Here is an 18,695-nt window from a genome sequence, read left to right on the forward strand (position 1 = left end):
TGTGAAAGAGGAACGAAACTGCAATTCTACTCACTGACACCAGGTGTCACTGTTGGTGCCAAAACAATAACGTCTTAATAAATGATTAATAAAATGACAAAGCATATGAGTTGAATAGATAATTAAAGACCAGTAGTAAGTAATGTTTCAGTTTAAAAAAGTGCAAAATATCTATGTTAAATGCAATTTTTAGAATGAATTTCATTTGTACAAACATATGAATATCGATATTTCTGTTTTCACACTTTTTCTTAACGTTTGCAACATTAATTTATCTTTAATTCTTTTTTTAAAGAGTTTTTTGGCTCTACTGGCCTTTATTTGATAGTTAATTGACAGGAAAGTGGGTAATGAGAGAAGGGGGAAAACATGCAGCAAAGGTCGCCAAGGCCGGGAATCAAACCTGTGACAGCCGCGTTGAGGACTAAGGCCTCCATATGTGGGTTGTGCTTAACTCCTGCGCCACCACAGCACACCCCAATTTATCTTTAATTCTGTACACTTGCTTTTATTGATCACCATCATTCTTTCTGTTGAGTCTCAGTTTTATTTATAAGACACCCTCATCTGATTGGATGTTGCCCTGTTTTGACCTGGAACCCTGTAATAGTCTCTAAAGGGATGCAGATGTATTCCATAAAGTTTAACTGGAGGTTTTACAGCCAGAATCAGCAGTAGGTGTTGGATTAATGGCAGACAGAGAAGGAGAGGCGTAATAAAGCAACCCCAAAACATAACAAATATCTTTTTTCAGACCAATAGGGCAACAGAAAACCTTCTTACCTCCCAAGTGATTACATCAAACAATCCTTCAGCAATGAAACACGTCAGACACTTGTGCATAAAGTTTTATTTTTGTTGAAAATAAGTGTTTCTGACATCAAACCACTAACATATCTGATGTGACCTAGACAGACGAGCTACACGCCGACACTTCTGCTTCCATTATACACATATCATAACATCTGCATCATCCGTAGTGTGAAAAGACGAGTACCCAAAGGTTTCAACGACACGTTTGACTGACTGATACTGCCTCTTTGGACGAGACTGATTGTACTCAGTGTCAGTGTGACAGCACAGCTTCATGCACACGTCATCCACAGTAGGTCAGCATTTAGGATCTTCTGCACGAGCTTCCCCCAAAAGGTGCGGTTCTCTTTTTAAAAGACATTCTTGCATCTTTTCATTCATTCTTGGTTAGGTTAGGCGGGTCCGGCTGTGAAATGAACTCATCACAGTGGTGTTACTTATCTTTTAAATTGGTGAAAGGTCTTGTACTGCCTGATATGTCCTGAAAGTGCAAAAAAAAAAAAAAAAAAAAAAAAAAAGACAAACGTAAAAGGAGGAAGAGAGGTCAGTAGAAACCACTGAGCACACTGCCATAACTGCTTTAACCTATGGCTGCTTTCCCAAATTAGCATTTAGCGCTACAATCCTCTTTGTTGATGGCTTTGGCACCGCGGTGCTTTAGGGAAACCCCAGAATTTCACTCCAAATGAATCAACCAGACGCTGATGGAGACGCTGGAGGTTGACTGCTGCTTAGTTGTTCAAGTGGAAATCCAGTTTTCATCTGAGAGGCAATGAATACTTGAATCGAACTCACCCCAAACTGCTTCAGAGAGCATTTTCCTACATTGTCCCACGAAGCTTTTCCAAGAGCGAGGGCTGAAACTTGTAGAAATATCGGATATTTCCTCCAGCTCTCCATTTTAAAACCATCTAACATGAATACATTTGCACGCTAATGACTACTCTAGCCCTCCCCCGTGCACCACCCCCTCCTTCAGGCTGCTACTGAATGCTACAGGCAGGGCAGCAGGTCTCCCTCCGGTCGGGCAGAGGGCAGAAGTCCATCTGCCTGACGATCTCGGCGAACAGCTCGTCCACCATCGTCTTGCTTTTGGCCGACGTCTCCATGAAGGGGCAGCCCCAGTCCTCGGCCAGCGCCTGGCCCTCGCTGGGGGACACCTCCCTCTCGTCCTCCAGGTCCACCTTGTTACCCACCAGCACCACCGGCACCTGCTGGTACCTGCAGAGGAGACAAAAGGCGGCGACTCGTTTTAATTTGTGACATTTTGTGAAGAAGCTAGGAAGAAGAGGCTTTACAAAGCTGTGGCGGAGTTTTGTGAAATTACAGAACTCTTCCATTTTTGGCAGTGAAATGACAGATTTCTTCTGTTTTTGGCTGACGAATTACAGAACGCTTCTCGTCAGACTTACATGTTTAAGTCGTGTAAAGAAATTTGAATACAACAAAAGAGTTTTTGACAGCATTCCGATGGAATTTCTGACCCACTCTTCTTTGCAGAATTGTTTTAATTCACCCCCGTTGGAAGGTCTTCAATCCTTAATAGTTTATTTAAGATCATGTCACAGCATCACAGCAAGATTTAAGTCCAGACTTTGAGTAGGCCATTCCAAACCCTTCCTTTTTTTTGCAACATACAGAGGTGAATTTGTAACTCTTTTTTATTGTAGTCACAAAAGCTTTGATTATGCTTAAATATTTTTACTTATTAAATAAGTAATACCTTCAATCTCTTTAATTAGCTAAATGTGTGATTAAATCTTTCCTAGAGTAGATAATTGGAATCGATTCATCCTTCAGGCTTAATTTTCATAAATTATTAGTCTGAGTGAGATGGATAATCTACATATATCAATATAGTTTTACATATCTGCAGCTTCGCTGGCCTACATGCTGCTTCTGCACGACGCTGAAACAACAAGACTGTTGAATAATGAACACCGGAGCTCCATGCAGCTTCATTCCCCCAGTCGGCTCCCTTGCTGTCTTATAACAGTAGGAGGCTGCAAATTAATATCTGTCAGGATAAATAACAGCTGTTTCGGGTGGAAAACACTGCTGCTTTATTTATTTCTGCATGCATTACATAACATCCGTCCACTTCCTGTTTAAAATCACAAAAGAAACCCTCTCCAAACAGCGCCGGGAAAGTTTCAGAGGATCAAAAAGCTTCAGTGGCTGACGATCTCTCTCAGCCATCAATACAAGCTGAACAGAGTAATGGAATAAGTTGCTGAATAATTGAGTAAAGATAATGTGTTGCTCTAAAATGGGGTGACATGAACATTAGCTTTCGAAGAAACCATTTTCCGTTCCGTGCGCGTATGATGTACATTAACAGTTCGTTTTACAGGAGGAGGGAGGAGACGTAACAGAATATGAAGATCTGGTTCTGCAGTTTTGTTTGTCTCCAAACGTCATTGGATTGAAGTCTGGCAGAAAAATTTTAAATCAAGTCGGTTTTTGTCTTTTTTTTCTTTAATGTAATGTTTGGAAGTTATCAGTCAACTAGAGTTTAACTATCATTACACATCATTACACCTCCGCCTCCGTACTTTAGCATAAAGTCATCCAGCTGAAGGTATCGCCGTCATCCCGATTTTGCACCAAGATGTTAGCTGCATCTTTAAATCATGTAAGGAACCTTAAGAATTTGACTTTGATTCGGTATCGGCAAAAAAACTGGAACAGGAAGGAAGGAAACAAGGAAGAAATAAAAACAAGAGACAAAGGAGTGAAGGAGAGAAGGACACAAGGTCAGAAGAGAGGTAGGATAAACAGTGGGAAGAAAGAAAGGAGAGAGGGAAGGAAGAAAATTATCTAAGGATGTAAGGATACAAGAAAGAAAAGATGGTCACAGGCAAGGAAGGAAGAAAATGAGGAAACAAAAGAAAAAGTATAGCAGGAAGGAAGAAAATAAGGAAGGAAAGAAAAAACTTCAAGCTCAATCCTAAAGTTGGATCTTCTAGGTAATTTTCCGTCTTCGTCAGGCTCATAAATTCAGTTTAATTTCTTCAATAAATTCAACTGATGTGTCTCAAAACTGAGGAGGCTCATAAATTATGGTGAAATTATGATTTGAATAAATTCTGGAGATTTTTACATCTCCAGAGGGTCTCAGACACTTTATACTAATATACTTGTTTAATACACTACAATAAATTCTATTCATAAATTTTATTTCAAGCACACACACCCTGCAATGTTTCTGTTCTCAAATAACAGCAGAATGTCAATTACAGTAGGTATATTTTCTCACAACAGGCAATGGCACACCCCAGCTAATAGCTTCCACCATCAATCACTTCTAAGTGCTTTCAAGCCTGGCTTATTGATCCGCTGGCGCTATTGAGAAATTCGGCTCTTATCTACAAATTGGTGGCCTGTTGCCACGGCGCTCTGCTGGGAAAAAGAGCTGAGGTGTGGAAAAGAGCTGGCAAACATCTCACTGGCCCAAACAAGGGGCGGCGAGATGGAGGAAATGAGTTTGTAGGACACACAAGGCGGTGGCGGCGGCAGTCCCACAAATGTTAAAGCTGCAGACAACGTCAACCGAGAATTCCCCATGAAAAAACAGCAACCAGCTGGAAAAAGTGCATCAGTCGAGGCTTGAACTCTGAAGACTTCCCTGGAGCTTGACATTTACCCCCGCTGTCCAGCACACACACACACACACACACACACACACACACACACACACACACACACACACACACACACACACACACACACACACAGAGGCAGCAGCTGACCTCAGCAGGGCAAGCATCTCGCGTCGGCCTGTTTGCTTGGAAAGCCCAAGTCTAGAGGGCGTGAGGTATGAACATAGAGAGCAACGTTCAGACAAATGCAATTTGACAGGCTTGCAGGAGAAACTCTATATATAACTACAAAGACACAGGGAGAGCCGGTTTCTCCTGATCCAGGCGGGGCGGCAGGGGGGCAAAGTAGGAGGGGGTTGTATTGGGATTGTTTGTTGTAGCATCCTAGCTCCTGCTTTTTCCTCACCAGATGATGCGAAGCTGCCTAATTCAGCATGAAGAAGCCCCGTACCGCAGGGATCGGCGCTCTACTGCTCCGCGTCGTGTATTATTGAATAATACATCAGTCGGTTCTCAGGATTAAGCACCGGAGTCCATCACGGTTTCCAAAATTGCGCTGGCCAACATGTCGATCCGGAGCACAGCTGAGCGCTAAGATATGAGCATCTGAAACGAAAACGGAAGAGGAGATTTGGAGAGCAGATGCTTATTTCGAATACGATCCCTTGAGTTTAACGCAAGCGAGCTGAACTCAAAGTCAAAGAGAGGAGAAAAGAGCAACGCCAATCTAAAAGAACGAAGTCCGTGTGCGCAAAGAAGAAAATACAACAATAAACCAGGAAGTAAACACAAAACCATTCTAATAATGAATGCACAGTTCCAGCTGAAGTTTCTTTACCATTTGATAAAGAAAAGGTAAAGAAACATGTTTATGTTTGTAATGGTAGGACAGAAAAGATTTCGCTACCAGTGTGAATCTATTTTTCTTATATTCCCTACTAAACAAATTAAGTCAAATAATATTTTTATTACATAAAAGCTAAAAAAAAAAAAAAGAGACACCAATTTAAAATTGCTTGGAAACAAAACTGAAATTGACAGCGTCCAGTTTTTTGCTGCCCTCAAGTGGCCAAAAAGAGGCATTTAAATGTCGGGGGAGTGATGCAGCTCAATTAGCATATGGTTGGCTGGAACTCCTGGAGGTATGAATATGAGAGGGAGAGAAGCTAATTAGATTATAAGACAAACAGACAGCAGGAGGTGAGCTACAGAATCAGATGTCTGTTGTGATAAACCGTTTTCAGAACAATACTAAATGTTTTCAGCTTAGGTTCCTGCAACCCTCATCCTCTGTAGCTCAGATTCAGAACAGTCTTGGGTTTTTAAGAAGCTGCATCCTCACCAAGTGCCAGGAATGTGAAACAACTTTAACAAGCTACACAAAAAAACATCTTACTGCCATGTACTCTGCAGGGTGTTATTTCAGCTGCTAGATGGGAAAATACAAACATGCAACGCTCCAACACACACCAAATGCATCTTTATAACAAAAAAAAAAAAAAAAAAAAAAAAAAAAAATGTTGGCTCGAGTTTTTCCATTTATCCCCCCCTGGCTGCATCACATTTATTGGGCTACCTGCTGTGCTAAATATCTGCAGTGACTTCACTAACTCATTTTCACAAGCCCCCACAGAAGGGGGGAGGCGAAAACACACGCAAACAGAAAATAAACAGTCAGGCATCTTCGACACGAGGCCCCGCAGCCATCTCCGTTCTCTCCGCATCTGTTCTTAATTCATTGTCGGCGGAGTTATGGTGTGCAACAACGCCGCCTTGTATCCGAAACAATCGCAGCCTCTGTAGCACCAAACTCTGCGTCAACTCCCAAAGGGTGTTACTGCCGGAGAACAAAGCTTCTGTAGCACCCATGCTGCAGCGCGCGAGAGGCATGAAGGAGAAGTCAGGGAGAATAAATATCAGACTGTGAATATTCCTGCAATAAACCAAGATAACCCACTTTGAAGCATTTCGACTCACGAGTCAATTCGGGTCATCTGTACGTTAGCAGCAGAGACACTAAACTTTGTACGGGAGTTCACAGAGAGAAGCTTAAAAGGTTTGTTTGGGTTTTTTGAACTGGTGAGGCAAAGCAAGTTTATCTGTATTGCAGCAGTCATGCAGTAGGTCATTCAAAATGTTCTGGAGAAAAACAGAGATAAAGAAAATATATTGAAAGAATAAAATCGAAGGAAAACTTTAAACAGAATAACTGGGAGAAACCTTAAAATACTCATTTAAAAATAATTAAAAAAAAATTAAAACATGATCAACTGATAAAGTAATCTGTGATCTTTATTAAGGTGATATTTTCAGTTTTCTGCTCATCCTATGTTTTCAGGAAGCAGACTGTAGCGCAAGGCATTCTGGGTAAATATAACCAAAACAAGCACGTGTCTAGTGCTGGCCGGAGAAACATCTCGTGGTCCTACAACCACTAAAATTCATTTTGTTTACATTTCATGAAGAAGAAAATTGCGCTCAGTCTTCTTCAGAAGACTAAGTATCGTTTCCTTCAGTAGTTTTTGGTGCAGCGCCACCACAGGCGAGTGAGGGAACAGACTGCATCTGCTGAAAATGTAACAAATGTTGCAATTTTGGTCCTCCATCGAACAGAATCTAACAGACAATAAGGTGTTAAAAACACCACTAAATGCCCTAACAACAATCAGAAAATAGGTCAGGCTGCAGTCAGTTGGAGCCAATTCAAGCACTCAGCATTCTGAGGTGAGTAAGTCTTTATCAGGGCACATGTGTAGCATACATGGCACTAACAATATTCAGGACTCATGCTACATATTTTTTGACCCAAGTCAGTCTAGTTTAGCTGGATATTAAATTAAGCCTGTGATAGTGCCAGAGGCGTATGTTGACAATTAACCTTATGTAAAGGTAATATTCTTTCAAAAATAAACACGCAGATATGCCAAACTTAAATATTTATGACATTTTCCAGCTATGGTAGTTCACTATTTTGCTTCCTTCTCTTTAGAGAATGCATCCATTAGGTTGCATTACCGACTCACCAATTGTTTGAGTCACTCAGAATACTCTTAGGCACAATATGGTTTTCAAATTCCTCATGCTGACTGAAAAAAACCCTTAAAAAATTCATTTTCTTCCTCTGAATCCAGATAAAATCAAAACATTTCTTTAAAATGTAACTCTGTAATCACCCAGAGACCCACGAATATCCCCTTTCTCTCACCCTAACCAATGTCAAATGATTTTCTTTGAACTGATCTTTATAATATTGCTTTTAAAGTGATTAAAAATTCACTTATACATTGGATCTACCTAAACTGTACCCCGCTTTCTCCAACCAAGGAGTCCCAGGTGCCATGGACGTTCACCGTTTCCTCTCATTTGGCATCTGGGAGTACAGTCTCTGGTTTCCAGCTCCCTAGTGGCGACTAGTGGTGATTGTCATCTAAATGTAGGAAATTGGAGATAGACATCAAAGCATGTTTGTAGCCCTGAGGGGTTACAAGATAAGTCGAAGAGGTTGCAATATAATTAACAAGGAGGGGGCTTTGTTTTTGTTATTTAGTCACAAGCGTTAGACCGCCAAAGGCATTTTGGGTCCTTGTTTTTTTTTTCCTATTCTGGATTAGAACAACACAAAGAGTACCTTCATCTTCCAAAGACGTGTGAAATGACAAGCTGGGTTAAAAGACTTCAGCAAACATGCTGCAGTAAATACATTAAATCCAATGAGTGGCTAAGAGGCGGCTGCTTAAACAACTCTCTCTGCCCTGATTGCAAACACTAAAAGCCTCTGGTCAAGAAAATTGCTTCGTACCTACACCAAAGTGCCCTCCGGGATCACAGTTTTAGCCTCTCCACCCTATTCCCACTCAGCATAGCGTGACGCTCACCTCCTGCTATTAGACACAGCATCAGTGCAGCGTGAAAACGCGGCTCTAGTGCTTTGAACACGCTCTCTCCTCGTGGGGCGAGGGACAGTAAAACCTCGACATGCCAAGGAGGCGATCGGCTTGCTGGGAAGGCCACACCCGGTTGTTGTTTTCACACAAAACGTCTTCCATAAAGCCTTTAGATCGGATGCTGTGCTTGTGCACCGCAGGAGTTTGCAGGTTCCTACCTTTTCTTGCCCACGTTTCCCTCTGCATATGCTTTCTCGTTCATGTGGCTCCCTAATGGAGGCCTGATGTCTTCTTGGCTTTCACGCAAAACAATCCCATTAAGTTCTAGTGAGTGGGCACACATCTCTGTGTGGTGTTTGTTGTTACTGCTGCTGGCTCAGCAACAAGTTTGGAGGGAGGAGAGATAGCTAATGGAGACCAGGAGCTAGCATTGTTGTGTGAACGTAGTTGTGCATGTGGCGATCATAAAACACAGATGAGACGGTGGAACGATTCATCATGTGCTTTGAATTGCTGTAGACACAAAAATAACTGTCTTTACTGCGAATAATTGTGAAGTTTTTACCAATAAAATCCCCAAAAGTCAGACCTGGATCGAAATACATATATATTAGGACTTTAGCTAAAATTTTAGTAATCGACTATTCTATTATTCTGAAGATTAATCGGATAAAAAAATGGTCATTTCTGCTGATTTTTCATTTAACTACTGAAGCTTATTTTATATAATATTAGAAATACATTAAAATATGCAAATATACAAATATTTCCATTACCTTTTCTAAACGAGAACATAAACATTCAGAAAATTTAGCCATCTTTTAGTGAATGCTTCATCATTTGTGGCAAAGGATGCATGTGCAGCTAAAAAAAAAAAAGTTTCTAACATCAACATGTGAAAAACTCAGGCATTTCTGCTTCACCCAACATCAACGTCAGCATAGAATTAATGTCGACAATCTATTTGGATGAAAAGATTAATAATTGGATTGGAAAAGGTGTTTAATTAGTTTTTTTCTTTCTTTTTTCTTTTTATTTTACAGAATTTGAACCAGGTGAAGCTAAAACCTCCACTTGAGACTTTTTTTTTATCTTAATTGCAAAATATGTTTATATATTGTACAGTTTCGGTTTAATTACTGCTCTGAATATATTGTCCTGTCATCAAGTGGCCTTTTTTGAGTCTATACACTAGTTAACAATTAATCGATTACTAAATTGGTTGACAATTATTTCAGTGACTCGATTAATTGTGATTAATTTTTTTAGTTGTGTTTAGATGTGAAAATGTTTTCCCCGAGTCTGATTACGCCTGAGGCCTTTTCCTTATCCCAGATTCTGCAGCAGAGTGAAACTCAGGTAGAAACCTGGTGGCTCTTGTTTAGGGGTGGCAGCTGAATGGAGGCTGCTGTGCTCCATCGTTATATTATTCATGTCTGTGGAGTTCCCTCATGCATTCGCCTCTGCTGTGCATCGTCATCCTGCTTCCACTCAGGTCATCCGGTTCACTCCAAGAGCCGAGCTGAACCCCTGGAAACGGGAACGTTACGCCATAACATTTTGAGTCAAATTCCAACGGCGTTGGGTCTTGACGTCAATATCAAACCCCCCCCCAAAAAATCGAAATCATCTGTTCAACACATTTTGAGAGAGGAGCCATAAATTAAAAGAGGCTCAGGGCCAAGAATTTACAACAAGATCACTGCTGAAAAAGGAATGGATTGCGGATTTTCTTTTTTTTCTCAGAGATGACCTCAGTGGACAGACTGAGTCATTGTCCGAGCCGATCAAAGCTGTTCGGAGTTAAATCAAGTGTGAGAGACGCCGTAGAAGAATCTGGGACACTTTGGATGGTTGCTGTGAGACAGGTGAGCTGCAGCTGGGCTATTATGGCGGAAACCAGTTGAAGTTTTTCCACGGACGACTCGGGCGAAGAAGAAGAGAGGGAAGATGAAAGGATGGGTCTTGGTTTTATTCGGGAACAAAAGGGTTATTAGTATTTTCTGATGTGATTTTTCTTAGCTAGTGCATTTAAAGCACATAAAACCAATTGTAATACTTCCCCTACACACATCAGTGGTAGTGTTTTTGTATAAACAGCTTGTGCTGCCTCACACACAACCAAAAAAACACACCCACTTTTCACGACACAACTTACTAAAAACAGCACTGATCTCACATTGATTGACTTAAACAGAACGTTTTCACACGTCTCACTTCAAAAGGGTGCCAAGAAAAATGCTACCTTTTTGTTTTCCAGAATACAAACTTTATAAATCCATCACTGGATTATTTCATTTACGAACAATCCAGTTGACATCTGACTAGTTGTAAATATCTACAATTTTAAACAGTTCAAAACAAAACCATCCATTCGTTTAGATACAAATTATATCACATGTCATTAAAGGTGCAACTGATGATGTTTTATTTAATAAAATATATAAATAAATGAATTGAATTTTTGCCCCAAGCTCCTTGTGGCGTCCCCCTAGGCCCTGCAGCCCTGGGCAGTCAGCCATTTCGCCTTCATCCATTATCAAGCACATATTTTATATCAACTTTACGTGTATTTGGAATGCATGCAGCCGGACAGGGTCTCACCTCTTGACCCTGATGATCTGGTCCCTCATGGGCTTGATGTCCTGAAAACTTTGCTGGTTCACCAGACTGTAGACCAGGATGAAGCCCTGGCCGTTTCTGATGTAAAGGTCCCTCATGGAGGCGAACTGCTCGGTCCCCGCCGTGTCCAGGATCTCCAGCACCGACGGAGAAGAGTCCACCTCGATCTCCTTCCTGTAGAAATCTTCAATGGTCGGGTCGTACTTCTCTATGAACGTCCCGGTGACGAACTGGACCGTCAGCGCGGACTTGCCCACCCCGCCGCTGCCCAGCACCACCACCTTGTACTCCCGCATCGCCTACCGCTCCTCTGGAGTCAAACCCGGCGTGCAGAGGAGAAAGAAGAAACGCATCCCCTCGCACAGGAGCCTGCAGCCAGCCTCCGGAAGACGAGATGCTCCCCACAGCTACACAAGAATGGATGCTGGAGCAGCCTCTCTACTGAGATATTCCCACGCTACCTCGAAGGGACACCATTCCAGAGGCATCCATAATGCAATAAGGCGGCGGTGGGGTAAAAATAAGAGCGGCTATTATTAGAAACATCTAGACGGCTCATTTTTTTAATGCGCCGACAAAACAGAGCCAGCGCTACATTTCCCTGCACCGCGGGGTTCGGCGGAGTTAAAGGCAACGAGCAGATGTAGCCTTAAGACGACAGTGGAGCTGGGAATCCACGCCTCTGGAGTCGGTGCATCCTCTGGATGCGACCATTTCCTGGAAGATATGGAGGGCGATTAGTGCCACTGTTTAACAGGGAGGGAGGAGGGGCAATTCTGGAATAACGCCACATATTTGATTTATACCTTAAAATTATACATTAACAACAGCAATCTTTTTAATTTAATTACTGAGCATTTTTTTTATTTTGTTTTTTAAGCTGTTGCTATGTGGTGAAGGTATGGCATGAGACAGATAATCTGTGAAAAAAATAGAGATCCTTTGCCTTCTCCCAGTGCTAACTAGAAACAACCAATCAGAGGCAGGAAGCAGGCCTTAGTGTTGTCAATCACAATTTCCTGTGGCGCTGCTCATCCCCCCTCCAGATTCTGTTGTGAATGCTCAGGCTACTTAGCATAGCCACCGATGAATGGTTTCCCTGTAAGTTGTTTCTCCACCATTTAGCAGCTACATGAGATTTATTGACAGCGCTAAGACCCGCCTCCTGGCTCCGATTGGTCGTTTTTGATCAGATTTCATCAATAGTAGCTCAGGCAGTAGATGGAGATCGATTTTTCCATTGATCATCTGTCTCATAACATACCGATATACGTTACTGGTTTCAGTCTTCATTACCTTAACCATGTCTCTGAGCGCCGAACGCCTTGTACTTGGTGCTCCAGGCAGGTTGCAGCATTAGAGGAGAACAAGTTGATGGTGTCTTCACTTTTGATTCCTCTCAAGTCCTCAACACATTTCTTGGAACCCTGTTGACTCTTTGCGACAGAACATTAGATACAGAGCACACAAGTGGAAATTTTATAACTGGGCGAGGAATATCTAGAAATAGGTTAACTCCTGTAAAATCTCAGCAAATTTTGTTGCCTTTAACAACAGAGTGAAAGTAACAATTAGTCTTATTATTACGCTCCTTTATTTTAGTTGAAACTTGAATTTTTTTTACATATTGGAGTTTATTTAAGGAAATCATTGAAGGTTACTGCTGAGGTAAAAAGTGCTGCAAATGTATAAAACACTATTTTTACAAATTAAGTTAATTAGTAACCCCTCATAGAAAATCTATTTTTGTTTTTATTTTGCTCTACTAAAGTCACAGGAAATGACCCCAAAATAAAAAGAAATTATGCAAAAATCTTACTTGTACTAGTCTTTGGCTTCTTCATGTCTTAAAATATGTCATAAAAACATAACTGATCAACTCTCAGGCATTCCTAAATCCATGCAGTTCTGAATCCACTCAATGCCCAATGTTTAGTTTTTATGGCGGTGGGAGTTTGGGTCCAACTGTGGCACTTCAGGGAAAATGGCAGAACAAACAGATTCCAGAGAAAAGACGTCGGAACCCTGCTGGTTTCATATGTTTCTAGTTTCCTTTAAAAACATCTTTTTATTAAATGTATAAAAAAACACACACACACAAACAGGGCAAAACAAAGATAATTTCATTTTCTTTATTTCGTTCTCTCAATAGATTTTACACTATCTCGCTGGAACCAAAGAAACAACTGACTATATAAACATAAAATAGCACAAAATATATGCAAAAGAATACATTTAAAAGGATTACATTAAAACTATGAATCCAAAGAGGGTCTTATTGTCAGTTTAACTGTGTAAAGGAGACTGCAACTCTGAGGTCTCTACTGTAGTGCCCTCTGCTGTCATAAGCTGTGAATTACAGCTTATGGCAGCTGTAATAAGCTGTCATAAGCTTATTACAGCTTATGTAATAAGCTTATTACATAAGCTGTAATAAGCTATGTATTACAGCTTATGCAATAAGCTGTAATACATAGCTTATTACATAAGCTGTATTGTAATAATACAGCTTATGTATTATGTATTACATAAGCTGTATTATGTAATACATAATTGCCTTACAATGGGACCCAACATGGCTACTACGTACTCCGGGAGACCAGTTCGGTTTGCAGTGCTCCCAGTTGGCTTCATGACACACACATTAAAACCTTTAAGGAAAATTAAAACGACCTCGGATATAAAGAATCACATTTGAAATGAAACTCCGGAAGGGATTTGAGAAGTGAGACCGTTCAAGTCGTTTTTAATAAATTTCAGAAGAGCTCTTAAAAACATAAAACCTCAAGCACGATGGACTCAAGATAAGGCAAAGTGTTTGGATAAGCTGAGTCTGCTCAGTTGACCAACTGCTCAGAAAGTGCTTACATTTCTCCTTTTTTTTTGTCTTCCCAGTTCTCTTTTTTTTAAAACCATCAACGACAGCAAACCTTACGCCTCAAAGGGATCCCATACACAAGATTGCTGCAGACATATTTTTTTTCTTTTGTTTCTCTTTAAAAACATTCAGTATGTTATCGTTTAGTAAGTAATGAAAAATATTTTCCCATGCAACAATATGTTGAATTAATTACTGATGCCTTTGAAGTCTAAAGGAAGTGGAAAAACAAACAAAAAAAAGTGCAATCCTAAAATCTACGGATAAATACGCTTCAAATAAAACGTCTCAGTGTGGAACTTAAAGGTCCTTTGTCAGGGGAGGAGTTTTACATCTGAACTTAATAATTTATAGAATATTTAGTTCTTACATATATATATATATTCATATTTATATGTAATCTATATAACATTGATGATTTTAAATCTAGAAGTGTTACAGTCAGTATAGAGGCTGTTATTTGCTAGTGAAAATATCAGGTCACTGTCATATTCTCATTGAATAAGAAATGTTCATATCTTCTTTACAATCTACCTTGTGTACAGTGTTCTAGCAAAAAAAAAACAAAAAAAACAAAACGAACAAAAATGAACTTAATGTCATTTACAAAAATACCAAACTTTAGTAACTGTAACATTTGGTTGCCACTGCAACAACTTAATATTGTTATGAAATACTATCATACTAGAGTGAAAAGTACATCTTTTTCAAAAAATTTTTTTCCTTTCACTTTTTTCGTTGGTAAAACGTCATCTATACAATAAACTTTTTCTCCCACCCTCCTCAGTAACACAAGCAACTTTAGTACTACGCTGTGATCTTTTTCCAAATTTTTTTTTTCTTTTTAACCTCGACGAGAGGGCGAGAAAGATCCAGAAATGTTTCCAGTTCCGTCGCTGGGGGAGAGCTTTTCAAGCCACCCCCCCCCCGCCGCAGCGTGACTCCTCATCTGCCGACTCGACGGAGGGCTTGGCCTTTAAAAAAAAACAAAAAAAACAAAACGATCCGTGCAGAAACGCTGCACAGCTCAATAAATTACATTCATCTCAAAACAGGATAGTTTACAACATCATTTCTGAGTAAAACCTCACCTAGAGTGACGCAAGATAAATTACAACAAAATAGGACAATTTACCACCTTTCACAAAAGGGTGAGTAGCAACCGATAAGGTAATAATGACCAGCAGCGCAACAAATACCATTTTAAATGTTATGAAAGAGTAATGGAAAAAAAATGTTAAGTTTGTGGGCCATTAATGTGACATTTTGCTAATAGCATAATTAGTTGTCACGCTATTAGCATAGCATTAACTTCTGTAGACCCAATTGTTCCCTTTTAGTCACTTTTCATTTTTTAATTGCTGATATTTTTGTCAGTGTTATATGGAATTTTCCAAATAGAAACACTTTGAATGATTGCTAAAAATCTCCACCTCACTTCCCCTTAAACCTCAAAAAGTTAAAAGTTACATCCTTACCCAAATTGGTTCCCATTTCATCTTATGTTAACTGTATATTTAAATAGCAATATACTTTATTTAGAATTTCTGCCACAAAAAACTAATTCCTTATACACATTTTAAAAATTTAAGGGGTTATTATAATTTTTATTTTCATGGGAATACATATTCAGCCACTAGTTGGCAGCACAACAGATAAAGGGGTCTAAATGGAACCCATTTGTTGTACTTTGTTGTGCTATTGCATAGAAATAAATTATTGCAACACAAAATTGTCTAGTTCAAACCTTCACATCGCCCAAATCATTCCACTCTGCACTACACAATTTATATAATTTAAAAAAATTTAATTTAATGAGAAAAATGTAAGAAATCGTTGAAAATGAACGCTTTCTGATTAGTCAAACTTAGCACTTATATCATTTTTATAGCAATTTTTTTCTATAGGGAACCTTTTAGGTGTCAAGAATCCTACGTTGGGAGTTTTTTTGGGGGGCGGCAATACCTGCATAAACAGGACTACAATTATCGCAAATAAAGCCAATTTTTCCCAGTTGCTTTGTTATTCACTTATAAACACTTATGCTGGATGACATAAGGTGTTATGTTGGGTTATTGGCTCAAATGCTTCACAACAATATTATGTTTAAAATGACCTAAATCCAGTTATTGGCCATTATTACATCATTGTTGCTACGGTGTACATACAGGTCACAATGTGCATGAAAACAAACTGTTTCGATTGTGGATTGTCAGTGTTGATCAAGCACCATGAGATTACATCAGAATTTTTGATCAAATGGAGAAAAACTTCAAGAAAAAAAAAAAAAAAAAAAAAAAGGAAATCAAACCCAAATGATATTTTTCTTGTCTTGGCCTTGAAAAATGAACACTTGTTACAGGAGGCGGAGGGTCAAACACACCTTGATAGTAGACACAACACAACTTCTTTAAATAAGTCTGAATACATTTTTCTAGAACCGTGAATAGAAACTGTCAAAATAACAGACACTTTACATACATTACACAGTTTACAATACGTTGTTTTTCTCACTCACTTTCCTCATGTAAACTACTGAAACCGATGTAAGAAACGACGGATACACCGTGAAACGTCACCAAACATTCTACAATGCTAGTTTTGATTTGTCGATCCTTGAAATTCTCTCCTTGCAGTGAAGTCACTTGTGATGTAAAAGTAGCCGTTGCCGGGGAAGTTGTCCCCCAACCCTCACCCCGACCGGCAACGTGAAGTGTAATGTCTTTCCCCGAAAAGAGTCCGTATGGATTTAACAGCCGGTGGGGCTTTTTTTGTGACTCTTAGTGATCCACACCCTGGATGCTTTATGTGTCGTCGATGAGCTTCTTTTAAAATTTTCTTTTTTGAGGCACTTCTACAAGTTTTCTAAAATGGAAACAGGATTATCGGTGATAGTAGGGTTGGACAGGACAACCGACGGTCACAGATAGCCCTCCAGTTCAAAGTTCAAGTCATCTTTTTGCTTGACGAGTGTCGTCAAATGCACCGTTTTCTTTGTTTTTTTTTGTTTTGTTTTTTTCAAACTTTTTGTTGTTGTTTGTTTTTATGTTTAGATTTAGCACTTAAGTCCCTCACATGTCCCCCGGTTCTAAAAAAAAAAAAAAAAAAAAAATCTCATTTACCAGGCCTGGAGTTGCAAGTCCTCGCTTAAAGTCGCAGTCTGCCGGCAGACCATCAGTTTCCTGACAACGACACACACAACGCACACAGTCGCACGTACACACACAAAAGGCTTGGTATGACTGAAGCTAACCCCTCCAGCTTCTGTCGAGCCCTTGGCGCAGGCCCGAGCCTCGTCAAGCTTCTCCAGTCCGGACTGCATTGCGAACAAGCTGAACTCACGGCAAATAAAGGGCGAGCGGGGCGACTCTGCAGCGACAGGGGCGATGGCAAAAATAAAAACGGAACGAGCGCGTGGCGCTCTAGTGGCGACAGATGTTTCCGGGCAGAAAATGTCGGGTGTCTGGGGCAGGCTATCGTTTGAAACAGCAAAGGGGACGTGAAGGTGTGGCTGTCGGGCTGAACGCTGCTCTGAAGTTCTAAAATAAATATCCAAGAGTTGATATTCCACTGTATCTATAGTGTGTCTGCACCGATACATAAGAATATTTGTGACTTTTTCATGTTCATATTCTGTTTTCTAGCAATACATACAGTATTTTATATATATATCTGGATATATATATATATAATATATATGTGTGTATATCTTTTATTTTCAATGTGAATGTGTGTGTGTGTTACAGCGGCTCTGCAGTTCTGGTGGTTAAATTGAAGTGTTACACTCTTAGCATGCAGGTTGCTGGACCTCTATGGGAGAGGCAAGGTAGTATTTACAGAGGGGCTGTTTTGGGCTTCCTAGTGCAGCTTCGTGACACTCCGTTTCCCTGGTGATGCTCACTTCAGGATGATCTGCAAGCCAGAGACACAGAAATAACAAAGGAAGAGACCGCTTTAGTTTACATCGAATAGTTCACGAGCTACAAAAGAAATCAAATATAACGTCATCTTAAGCTACCTGAAGCTCTTTTTCCTCTAATTTCTACTTTAAATATTCTTCTTTTGTTTTAACTGCTTCCACATCACAACTCCTACAGTAGATGTGATTAAGTTTTGATAGATAGCTGGCAGTCCTACTCTTATGCTTCAACATAAGAGTAGTTGAGGTATCGTCAATTACAACTTCATTAGATGAAGCAAACTATACATTCGAATAAAATTCTAATAAAATATATTGAAGTTGGTGCAAAACAGGGTGTCAAAATAGGGTGTGAATACATTTCGAAAGGCTAAAATAGCCGACCTGCAACACTTGGGGGTGAGGGGGGAACAAACAAACAAGGAAAGACAGACAAAGATGAGAGAATCTTTGAAGGGGGTAAAGGTAGAGGAGCTGCAGGCTGCAGTCATGTTGGTGACCCAGGCAGAAAGCCAGTGCAGAACAAAGCACTGCATGGTTCCTGTTAGTGGACAGCATTCAGCCAGCAGCATGGGAGCCACTGATCCCATCACACACAACATAGGGACGGCACAGTGTGTGTGACGCGAACACTCCACAGCGCAGAAGGAAGCCGTTAAAAAAAATAAAAAATAAAGTAGAAGCAGCAACAAAGTGGCTAGACACAGATGATGGTTTTAGTTAATCGTTAAACAATCTCTATGTGTAGTGAAAATAGTCTGCCACTAGAGGGTGCTGCACCTTTAGAAAGCTCCTGCAGCAGTAGTGACGTTACCAGGGACACAGCAGTGGTAGCACATGGTTAATATTATGCTCAGACATGGAGGGACGTGATTGGCTCCTTCACGTCGTGTCACGTTAACGGTTCGCTGGTCGTGAGTTGACCAGACTCTGAACCTGTCGCGCTGTCTGCAACTATCTGACGTGTTTGCAGTAGT

The 18,695-nt window shown here is 40.2% G+C and overlaps 2 protein-coding genes across 12 annotated transcripts in view; both read right to left on the bottom strand.

Annotated features, from left to right (window-relative positions):
- Positions 1-832: 832 nt before the first annotated feature.
- LOC106927436 (ras-related protein Rap-2a-like) lies at positions 833-12,104 on the bottom strand. Its single transcript, XM_015003006.2, has 2 exons — positions 10,904-12,104; positions 833-2,034 (listed from the first exon to the last, which is right to left on the bottom strand). The coding sequence occupies exons 1-2, from the start codon at positions 11,215-11,217 to the stop codon at positions 1,797-1,799; spliced, it is 552 nt and encodes a 183-aa protein (XP_014858492.1). The 5' UTR covers positions 11,218-12,104; the 3' UTR covers positions 833-1,796.
- Positions 12,105-13,039: 935 nt separating this feature from the next.
- Positions 13,040-18,695, bottom strand: part of mbnl2 (muscleblind-like splicing regulator 2) — a 42,735-nt gene continuing 37,079 nt past the window's right edge. For 9 of the 11 annotated variants that reach the window (XM_088013718.1, XM_015002997.2, XM_015003000.2 and 6 more), the window contains one exon: positions 17,510-17,711. In XM_088013718.1, coding sequence (XP_087869844.1) covers positions 17,697-17,711 — 15 coding nt within the window. In that variant the 3' untranslated portion in view covers positions 17,510-17,696. Of the gene's footprint in view, positions 17,712-18,695 lie in introns of all 11 variants that reach the window. The other 2 variants (XM_015002992.2, XM_015002996.2) reach the window with 1 other exon arrangement.

Source organism: Poecilia mexicana, unplaced genomic scaffold (genome assembly GCF_051168715.1).
Source record: "Poecilia mexicana isolate PSO_F unplaced genomic scaffold, ASM5116871v1 scaffold_2, whole genome shotgun sequence".
Classification (NCBI taxonomy): Eukaryota; Metazoa; Chordata; class Actinopteri; order Cyprinodontiformes; family Poeciliidae; genus Poecilia; species Poecilia mexicana.